General features: G+C 49.8%; 1 protein-coding gene across 3 annotated transcripts; it reads right to left on the reverse strand.

The window, feature by feature from the left end:
- Nucleotides 1-1101: 1101 nt before the first annotated feature.
- On the reverse strand, nucleotides 1102-10660 carry LOC120388025 (aflatoxin B1 aldehyde reductase member 2-like). Of its 3 annotated transcripts, none has more exons than XM_039509563.1 (7): nucleotides 10254-10660; nucleotides 7758-7940; nucleotides 7091-7195; nucleotides 5699-5795; nucleotides 4816-4915; nucleotides 2384-2513; nucleotides 1102-1749 (listed from the first exon to the last, which is right to left on the reverse strand). In XM_039509563.1, the coding sequence occupies exons 1-7, from the start codon at nucleotides 10551-10553 to the stop codon at nucleotides 1588-1590; spliced, it is 1077 nt and encodes a 358-aa protein (XP_039365497.1). In that variant the 5' UTR covers nucleotides 10554-10660; the 3' UTR covers nucleotides 1102-1587. The 3 variants fall into 3 exon arrangements, with proteins under 3 accessions (XP_039365497.1, XP_039365495.1, XP_039365494.1); XM_039509561.1 differs by having other exon boundaries at nucleotides 7758-7945; nucleotides 10321-10630; XM_039509560.1 differs by having other exon boundaries at nucleotides 7758-7945; nucleotides 10257-10628.
- Between the last annotated feature and the right edge of the window lie 484 nt (nucleotides 10661-11144).

An 11144-nucleotide genomic window follows, 5' to 3' on the forward strand; every position in this document is an offset into this window, starting at 1 on the left:
GGGTTGGGGTGCAGGAGGGGGCTCGGGCAGGAGCTTGGAGTGCAAGAGGGGCTGCAGGCTCTGGGAGGGAGTTTGGGTGGGGGAGCCTCAGGGCAAAGGCAGGGGGTTAGCGTGCAGGAGAAGTTTGGCCAGCATGTCCAGCAGTAGCTCCTCAGGGGAGGTGGCTCAGCATGCTGCCCCTGTCTGCAGGCACCACCCCCACCTGCTCCCATTGGCCGTGGTTCCCCATCCCCAGCCAATGGGAGCTGCAGGCAGCAGTGCCTGTAGGCAAGGCCAGTGTGCAGAAACCTGCCTCCCCCCCAGGAGCAGCATAGGGCCAGGGCAGGCAAGGAGCCTGCATTAGCCCCACTGCAGGACTGTTAACAGCCAATCTCCCGGTTTGACAACCCTAGACTGAGAGCAACTGTCAAAGGCTCCATGATCCACCAGTTGATCAAAATCTACTGGCTGACCACCACTGGTCTAGACTGAACCACAATTTTAGGTTCCTCCCCTCTGCCTATGGAAAATTCCACCAGAGGTAAGACTAGGGTTGTCAGCCCTCCAGGAATTAAAGATTGTCATGTGATGAAACCTCCAGGAATACCCAACCAAAATTAGCAACCCTAGGACTGGTCTTGTGGATGATGTCCACTGTTCAAGTGGGTTGTCTTCAACAGAATTGAAGTTGTGTAGTTAGACTGGAGTAAACAAACTGCTATTTAAACAGTTAAATAATGGGCAGGATAGTTCCCATTCTTGAGCCAAACTACATTAAGGTTATTCCTGCAGTTCTACTATTTAACAAAACCTGTTTTAGGAAGCCTGCACCTGGGCTGAAATCCTGATGGCTTAAGACAGTTTCAGAAGGCCTAGTTTACACTTCGAAGTTCCTCTCTCAGCTTGAGAGAGGCTTGTTTTCACAGCTCTTGCCTTAGAAAGAGAGCAAGTAACTGGGCTAAAGTCCCTTCATAAGTGAACAGCACAAGCAAAATTGGAACCTGCACCCTTCCTAATGGAACTCCGTCGCTTTAAGCACAACTGTCCTTGTAACTGCTACTGTGATTGGGTTTGGCTGTTATTAAAAGAGCTTTAAGCAGAAATTCAAAACAAAACCCAAAATTCAATTAAACAGGCATGGCCTGAGTTAGAAAATGCTTTATTCTGACAGCTGATTGAAGACAAATATCCACATTCCTACTTGGAGACTTCAAGTGGCCCTATGACAGGGCCAGTTCCTTATACGAATTACATCACCAAATCACAACACTATTTTGTGTGCTCAAGTGAAAATAGGAGCTGCCCTATTAAGGGACAGTCTCATGGCAATTATGGCTTTTAGTTTTGTTTAAGAAAAAACCAGATACCATATGGCTTGGACACCATGTGCAACTACCATTAAGTCAGCATAGAAACAGTGAGGCTTGTGATTGTAGGAAGAGCTTCGCCTCTAGTGCAAGGAAACCCCAATGTGACCCCAATACATTCACTACCTGGAAGCCCTGATCCAAGAGTGAAGTTTCCTCTGAAACACTATGGGAGGAGTTAGGTCTCAGATGCCAGGATACTTGGTTACCATCCCCACACTAAATTTGCTACCCCCATTTTCTACCGGAAGTAGTTGGAACAGTCATGTGCTACTAGATGCCAGGCTTTATCAAATGCTTCCACCACAGCTGGGAGCAGAGGGCCCTCTTCACTGCATGTGAGGTTCTGCTGCAGCTGATCCATGTTGGACATCCCAATGATCACTGCATCTCCAAGGGCACCCTGCAGTGGAAAGGGAGGAGTTACCTTATAGGAAAACCAACTTGCCTCCCATCTTGTAACAAACATCAGACTTCAGCTCTGTTTGTCTTTCAGCTGAATGTTGCTCTTTGGCAACTACTGGATATTTGGGGAAATATGTCGTAACTGCAGTCCTGTTAACAAGGCCAGAACTCAGTGTGCTGTCACTGCCTCCAAGTCTTGCCAACCCCTCAAAGGCTGCCAATTCATGCTCTGTGGGTGGCCAGAGGGATGTTTTGGGAGAGGAAGAGAACATAACCATTAATTTCCTGGCCATATGAAAAGCCAGTGTATCACCTCATGAGGAAGTGGCTGGCTGAGAAAAGTTAAAACTAAAGCAACTGGCATTTAACATCTTCCACTTTCCTTCAGGCCTTGGAGACAAAATACAAAAGGAAGTGTACAGCTGATTCACTCCTGTACTCTGCTGTGTGCAACAGCTTGGCATTGAAAGACCAAAGTAATGTTTCAAAAAGAACAGAGCAGTAGGGTCTGAGTGGATTAAAAGACAGATTTCACTGCTGATGGACTGCAACTGGAAAAACCAAAGAAATCCAGTTGCAGAGTTCCAGTTCTTTGGACATACCAACTGTCTATGTTAAAGTCAAGCAATTACCTGAAGCTTGGAGTGATTGTACATCCAGCGTAAAGCAGCTGAAGTTAGGCTGGGGGGGTTAGAGCCATAAGCCTCCCCTAATGCTTTCTCTACCAGGGCAATGGCTTGGAAATGGTGCTTCTTCCAGTATCTGCAGCAAAGGAGACGTTAATGGAGCATTCATTTTACTAACTCAACTATCTCTGGCTTCTCATGACTCAGACATGGATCCATACTGCAGGCATGAGAACAAAGGGGCATTCCTACCTGCAACAGGTCCAAGACCAGTGCCTGGACTGTTGCATGTACCCAATGCAGCCCTTATGGCCTATGCTACCCAAACGGTTTTTGGGTGATCCAAAAGGCAACCTCCCCTAGAGATCAGGGATGCTGCAGTCACTGTTTAACAAGCATAATGTTGCCTGTTGAGGCTTCGGACTCAAGAACTTATATTTCACTGGTGTAGAATTTAATTTTTTTTTTTTAGCTAGCTAGTATAATAGATTGTGTAGATACAGCAAACAAGTTTACAGCGGCCAGCTCATGCCCCTGCATCCTTTCCAGATACCAGACCATTAGCGTACTAAGGATGCACTAGATGTTAGATGGCTAGCTAGAAAAACCTGACTACCTTTTGTTCTTCTTGTAGGCCTTTCATCAAGAGCTGAAAGCACTTTGCAAACATTCAGTTTCAGCCTCCTGTATGGGAGGTCAATATCCCCCATTTCACAAATGAGGAGACGGCTATTTAAATGATTTTTGCAAGGCCACAGAACAAGTCAGTGGCAAAGCTGGAACTAGACCAGTAGTTCTCAACCAGGGACCTGGGGCCCCCTAGAGGACTGTGAGCAGGTTTCAGGGGGTCCGCCAAGTAGGGGCATTAGACTCACTGGGGCCCTCGGCAGAAAGCCAAAGCCCCGCTGCATGGGGCTGAAGCCCAGGGCCCTGCCACCCGGAGCCGAAGCATGAGCAATGTGGCTTCATGGGGGCTCCTGTAGCATGGGGCCCAGGCAGCTGCCCTGCTTTCTTCCCCAACACCGGCCCTGGCTTTTATATGCAGAAAAACAGTTATTGTGGCACAGGTGGACTGTGGAGCTTATAGCATGTTTGGGGAGGGCGGGCTCAAAGAAAAAGGTTGAGAACCCCTGAACTAGACTATAGAAAGCCCCCGCACCCAGTCCTCTGCTGTAATAAAGCCACCACACTTGTTCTCTTTATGATCATTAAACCATCCCTCTAGTTAACAAATTCCCACCACCCGAGCGCTGCAGGGAAGCGCCAAAGCACCACTGCACAGGGACAGCGTAAGAACTGAGGGAGATCACCTGCCTGTGGGCATAATCACTGAACAGACTTTAGTCATTTGTATCTTCTCCTGCATCTTCGCTTGGGGATTCATCTAGGCTGAATCAAAGGTAACATTCTAGCCCAGTATCAGAGGGGTAGCCGTGTTAGTCTGGTTCTGTAAAAGCAGCAAAGAATCCTGTGGCACCTTATAGACTAACAGACGTGTTGCAGCATGAGCTTTTGTGGGTGAATACCCACTTCGTCGGATGCAAGAGTGGAAATTTCCAGGGGCAAGTAAATATAAGCAAGCAAGAAGCAAGCTAGAGATAACGAGGTTAGATCAATCAGGGAGGATGAGGCCCTGTTCTAGCAGATGAGGTGTGAAAACCAAGGGAGGAGAAACTGGTTCTGTAGTTGGCAAGCCATTCACAGTCTTTGTTTAATCCTAAACTGATGGTGTCAAATTTGCAAATGAACTGAAGCTCAGCAGTTTCTCTTAGAAGTCTGGTCCTAAAGTTTTTTTGCTGGAGGATGGCCACCTTGAGATCTGCTATTGTGTGGCCAGGGAGGTTGAAGTGTTCTCCTACAGGTTTTTGTATATTGCCATTCCTAATATCTGATTTGTGTCCATTTATCCTTTTCCTTAGAGACTGTCCAGTTTGGCCGATGTACATAGCAGAAGGGCATTGCTGGCATATGATGGCGTATATTACATTGGTGGATGTGCAGGTGAATTGGTGGATCTAGCCCAGGGATTCTCAACCTTTTTCTTTGAGCGCCCCCACACACACGCTATAAAAACTCCACAGCCCACCTGTGCCACAACAACTATTTTTCAGCATATAAAAGCCAAGGCCGGCATTAGGTGCTAGCAATCAGGGCAATTGCCAGGAGCCCCATGCCACAGGGAGCCCTGCAAAGCTTAGTTGCTCAGGCTTCGGCGTCAGCCCCAGATGGCAGGGCTTAGGCCCCCAGGCTTCAGCCCCATATGGCAGGGCTTCATCTTTCTGCCCTGGGCCCCAACAAGTCTAATGCTGGCCCTGCTTGGCGGACAGCCTGAAACCAGCTCGCAGCCCCTCAGTGGGCCCCGGGCCTCTGGTTGAGAACCACTGTTCTACCCTCAGGAGAGGTCCATCTCTCTGCCATTCTACCATCTGGAAACTTACCTGTCCCTGTACGCCTGGGCCCAATCATTTCCAAAAAACCTGCCAGTCGGTTGGCCCATGTCTTTATCTTCATACTTGTACTTCCCTGTCAGCAGCCCTCCTGCAGGGGTTCAATGACATGCTATTGTCAGTGGCCAGGAATTTGTGGTGGATGGAATTGTACAGCCTGCAAAAAGTACTGTAGCTTTGTATACCCCATGACCTCCGACAGCTCTGAGTGCAAGGCCTCTCCTGCAGTCCAGGCATAAACCCCAGGATAGGATAGGGCAAGAAGTGAAATGTAGGGTGTAAACACTCCACCTATTCAGCTCTGACCAGCAGAATGAGCCCTTTGTAGGGAAGGGGTCCTCTGCCCTAGTAAGACGAGAGGGGCTTCTTGGCATCAAGACACTTGAGTCATTACAGCTGCCATTTTACTACATGTAAATATCTCTTGTGAATCTAGTGTTGGGGAAACGTGTCAGCTTGGCACCCTGAAAACTGATGAACACAGCATGGGTAGCCTCTGCCTTGACCTGCAAAGGATCAGCTTTCATGGCCCCATTCAGTCCTTCATCTCTGCTGACACAGGGACTGTTTGTAAGAGTGGCATACAGGGACACAGACCTACAGGTAAACTAGGAAATGGATGGAGAGCAACTCATTCAATGGTGACTTACAGGTGGAGGGCTCTATAGCTCATTATCTGTCCCCTGAGCCACCCACTCACCCCAACACCACCATTGTTATTCACGTCTAAGCCCACTGTTAGTGGTGGCAGTTTGGCTGAAGTGGAGGGAGGCAGGCCAATATCCAACCTGTTTTTGTTCTGTTTGGTTCAGTTCCCTGCCCTGCCCCACCCCCTTTAGCAGACCCTTCCTCCTCACCCTTGCCCAGCTCATACCAGCCAAAGGATTGTAGGCATAGAACCGCATTCCATAGTGTCTAAGGCACGGCAACAGCTCGGTTTCCACTTGGCGAGTGGTTGCATTGTACATGCCCTATAACAAAAAAGAGCACTTAGAACTTCAGAGTAGGGCCTGGCTAGCTTATGGGGTGCTAATGCAAGAGGAAGGGCTCCCTATCCGATGGTGAGAATCTAGAAGGCTAATAACGATCAAGACGTGTTGCCATCTGATGGGTATTTGGCCACCTATATGAAGTGGCTCAGTCCCGTTCCTAGTGGATTGTCAACACTGTTGGCACCATTTACCTACACTCCTAACGTGTCCGTCACTGCCCTGCCCTGCCACTGATCACCATGGGTGCCTGAGTGAACTGTGGCATCAAAGCTACACACAGATTTTAACTTCCCACAACCAACTGGACCTGATTTAGTAGTGACAACTTCAAAGCCACATGTCTGCAAGGCAAATTAACTAACATTCAGAAAAATGTGGTTCTGCTTTTCCTTTTACTTTGCCTTGTCTACAACTATTCAGAGATGAAACCAAGTGCTCTGGATCTGTGCTCATGGCATTAACAGGACTGTTAGACAGGCATCTGCCCATGTTAACCCCTTCCAAACATCCTGAAGAAATGTGTGGCCCAGCAGCAACTTCCTTTGCAGCAGTTATTTAACCATCATTGCATATGCACTGATTGACTCCCATTTAGCTCCATGATGTATTTGCATTGCATTCAAATCAAAAGTGCAAAATTCCAGTGGAGCTGGAATAGCCCTTTTCCTCCCACTCCATGGATACATTTTGTGTCATATGGAAGGAGTCAGAACAGACAGTCCCCAGGTCACAATAGATTGGTGCCTGCTAAAGAACAGATTTCCTGGATCAGTGTATGGTACTGATAAACATTACATTATTGTCAGTTTCACATCCAGGAAATTGCTGGAACAAATGACAGACACATATACTCTTAACTACGTCTGAGCAGTGACCTCACTTTGCTTTCTAATTGCACTTGTCCAAAAAGGTCTTATCAGACTAAATGAAAAATCTTTTTGTTCAGTGTTTGTAAAGTAACCAGCACAATATGGTCCCGGTCTGAGACGGGGACTCCTAGAACCTACCACAATAAAGCGACAGATTCCCAGGACTCTTGCAACACGAATAAAAGTTAAAGGTTTGTGAATTTTGACTTGCTTGGGCTTTCCAAACTACTCAGTGGGACTCTACAACTCCAATTTTCCCAGGAACTGCCCTCAGTGGGTGAAGCTTCGTGACATCATCCTGGAGGAGTAGTCCTCACCTGAACAGGCCCCTCTAGCTCCAGGTTGGGTAAAGAGGGACTAGAGCTGCAGAAGTCTGGTAGACCATATTAAATCTGCCACCCTCACCTGATACACAGTTGGAAGCACCCAGCTGTTGTACTTGCAGATGGTATAGATTTCTGCCACCTCCCAAGCTGCATAGTTCGACAGACCAAGCTCCTTAAACTTTCCCTGTAGAGGAATACAGAGAGTATTTAATCCCGGTCTCTTGCAGAGTGTATTTACACACACAGTTAAGATTAACATAGTGAAACTGAGTGTCAACTGGTTTTAGTCCCCAAATTAGATTCCTTTTTTGATCACTCCCTTCTCCAAATGGGGATGAGTTACACGACCCAAAAAGAATGAAAATGTTTCCCTTGTTTTGTTTGAATTAGAAGAGCTGGATTTACACCCTTTAAAAACTCATTTCCCTACCTGTTAATGCAAAACATAGCACAGGACCAATTTACAGCAGGAGGCAGAGATCAGAAATCCTAAAGCTTGTTAGAACGTATGAGATCTTATTTATAGTACTAAATGAATCACCTGGAGATACTATATGGTACCAGCTGTTTAGACCTTACACAGGCCATTGCTTTTTCTCCTCCCTGCCTTGTGCGATTCTGCCCCCTCACCACTGTACTCACACTACCCCCCTGCAATGGAAAGCAGGAGAAGACACAAGTAAACCTAGATAAAACAAAACAAAAGGCAAGTGAACAAAGTCACAGGTTTGGGCCTCTGCCTTTACCTCTTTGTATAGCTCATTGCAGGCATGTAGTGTCTGTTCCACAGGGGTGTCGTGGTCAGGTAAATGGAGATAGAACAAGTCTACGCTCTTCATCTGTAACCTCTCAAGGGATGTCTCCAGCTGAGACCTGACACTCTCAGGCTTCAGAGTCTTCCCCTCCAATGGATTGGCTTTGGTTGCCATCTTCACTAAAACAGAGACAGAACCAGATTGAAAATAACCAATTTTGTATTTCACCTTTAGTAACCAGGGTGAAGGAAGGATGGGGATAAGGAGCGGGCACAAACCACTTAAAATTCATGCATAACATGGTACAAGCTTACAGAAGCCCCAGGCAAGACTGGTAACATCTGCAAATTGCGGTACACAAAGGGAAAACCAAATTAATAGGGTTACAGAATTGCTAATGTTTATCTAAATAGCCACATAAGGGAAAGGGTAAAATCCTAGAAGCCCAATCCAGCAATCTACACAAGTTCTCTCATTCTTCTTCTTCGAAGGGCTGGGTGGTCACAGTGGCTGTAACAGTTGTTTTCCCCTTACCCCTGTTCACTTGATGTATAGGGCATAGCTCATTTATTTCAGAGTCAGTTCAATGGATCCCTGCTTCCCCACAATGGAGCACAAAATTAATCTGTAGTTTTAGATTGTACACTCTCCAGAATAGGGACTATGTCTTCATGTGTATATGTACAGCATCTCGTACAATGATCCTAAATGTGGCCCCTCCGTACTACTGGAATACAGATATTGTATAATAACGACCACTATTCTGTACCCCAATATGGCTGCGCAAAGTTAGGCACCTAAATCTTGTCCAAGACATGCATAAAGTAAACAGCATCAGTGGTGATTAGATTTTAAAGAGATTTTTCCCTGCAAACATGGACGTGTTGCAGTAACACAGATGAGCAGTTGCTTGGAGAGAGAGAGTTTTTATAAGACCTTCAAAGTGAACTCTGTCACCACCTCACACAGAGCACACCGAGCACGAGACTCCTGAGCGCAAAGGGCAAAATAACACCCACACATAAGGGAAAGGGGAATCAAACAAGTAACCAGGGGAGTGACACCTGGCTCCAGTCTGGGGAGCCTGACAATGCTGAGTGCTTTGGGGTTCCCCCAGGTGTGCAGCTGCATAAACGCCAGTCAGTGCTGTGCCCTCTGGCGGAGGGGCCAAGGAGTGGGATGAAGGAGGGAGATGGTATGTGCACAGAGACAAGCCTAGGCATTTGGCAGTTCCCAATGCTCTGACTAAAACAACAAGGAGTCCGGAGGCACCTTAAAGACTAACAGATTTATTTGAGCATAAACTTTTGTGGGTAAAAAACCCTCTTCTTCAGATGCATGGAGTGAAAATTGCAGATACAGGTATAAATATATATTAGCACATGAAGGGAAGGGAGTATTGGGTTCTCCACTCATAAGGTAACATCCTTCTCTTCATGTGCCAATATATATTTATGCCTGTATCTGCAATTTTCACTCCATGCACCTGAAGAAGTGGGTTTTTTACCCACGAAAGCTTAAGCTCAAATAAATCTGTTAGTCTTTAAGGTGCCTCCAGACTCCTCCTTGTTTTTGTGGATACAGACTAACATGGCTACCACTCTGATACTTAATGCCCTGACTGTTCTCCCCCCCATACCCACACACACCCCTAGGCTCCTGGAGCCTCTCTCTCTACCTAACACCTCACATTTGCTGCCCCAGCAGGGTCCCCACTCCCCTCAGCATGTGGGAGGGAGAGACCCTAGACTGCAGCCCAGGTAAAGGAGATGAGATTCCACCCCCTTCTCCTGGAATGTGGGGAGTCTAGGCTCCCCGCTCCACTGACTGCCCATGGGGGGGGAGGGGGAGGTATTCAGCAGGGGCAGCTCCTGCTCCCCCAACTACCCACCCCCCCATGCTCTCCTCTCCACACACACACCATGCCCAGCTCCCCAGACCCTCTTACACCACCCCCCGGGCCCACCTCTCTGGCTCCCAACCCTCTTACCCATGCCATGCCCTACCCCCGTGCCCAGCTCCCCAAACCCTCTTATCCCACCGCGCTGCCCACCTCTCCAGTCCCCTCATCCTCTTACTCCCCCACGCCATGCCCTACCCCCTGCCCACCTCTCTACACCCCCCCAACCCAGCTCCCCAGACCCTCTTACACCACCCCCCGGGCCCACCCACCCTCTCTTACCCCCTTCCCATGCCATGCCCCACCCCCGTGCCCAGCTCCCCAAACTCTCTTACCCCCGCACCTCTCCAACCCCCTCCCCGTGCCCCAGCTCCCCCCCTCTGACCCCTCCCCGTGCCCCACCCCGGCCCCAGCTCCCAGGCCCCAGCTCCCCCAGCCCTCTGACCCCCTCCCCGTGCCCCGCCCCCGGGCCTCAGCTCCCCCGCCCTCTGACCCCCCTCGTGCCCCGCCCCCGGGCCTCAGCTCCCCGCCCTCTGACCCCTCCCCGTACCTGCCCCCGGGCCCCAGCCCCCGCCCTCTCACCCCGCCCCCTGCGGCCCGCCGCCGCCCGCCAGCAGCGCCCCCAGGATGCGCTCGGACGCGCCCCCCCCGTACATATGGGCCGTGTCCAGCTCCCGGTGCCCGCGCTCCAGGAAGGCCCGCAGCAGCGCCCCGCTCGCCTCCTGGTCCGTGCGGCGCCCGAACTCCATGGTGCCCAGCACCGAGGCCGGGCGCTGGGCCGGGCCGCCCGGGGACCGCGACAACTGGGCCATGGCGGAGCGAAGGTGGCGGAGCGGCCGGACTGCGCCCTCAAACCGCCGCAGCGCCAGGAGCATCCTACTGCGCATGCGCCTCTGGGCCCGCCCTAGGGAACGAGGGGAAAGGTCTCACTGCGCCGGCAGGCGCTAGGGACCGTCTCCAAATTCCCACCCGAGCGACAGAAAGGAGCGGGGCCGGCTCACTGTGAACCGACACGTTCCCCTGGTCAGTGGCTTCTATCTTGTGTTCCCAATAGCTCCGTTTCTTAAAAAGTCTCTGTCCCTGGTGGTTGCAAAGGAAACGTCCCCAATATAAAGCGAGTGTGAACAGATGCTGTGATGTTTGCCTGAGTCTGCAGGCAGCCTGAAACAAAGGAGAGAGGTGTGAACCGCTGCAAACACCTCAATGGGGGCTGGGATGAGGAAACCAAAAGTTTTTTCTCTGTCAGCTGCCAGGGGATGGCACTTCACATTTTTCAGACACCTGTAAGCCAGTGGCTGATACAACAAAAAGAGCCTCAGCTGGGTCCAGGGACAGCACCCTGGTAGTAAACCGAGCACCTTTCCCCTCCCAGCACTTAGAGGTGGTGGGGCAGGGCTCCTCGCCAGGGTGTTGTCCTTGGACCTGTGTGATGGCCCCCACCCCCATCACGTTTCATATTTATGGCTAGTTAATAGGTT

Source organism: Mauremys reevesii, linkage group 21 (assembly GCF_016161935.1).
Source record: "Mauremys reevesii isolate NIE-2019 linkage group 21, ASM1616193v1, whole genome shotgun sequence".
Classification (NCBI taxonomy): domain Eukaryota; kingdom Metazoa; phylum Chordata; order Testudines; family Geoemydidae; genus Mauremys; species Mauremys reevesii.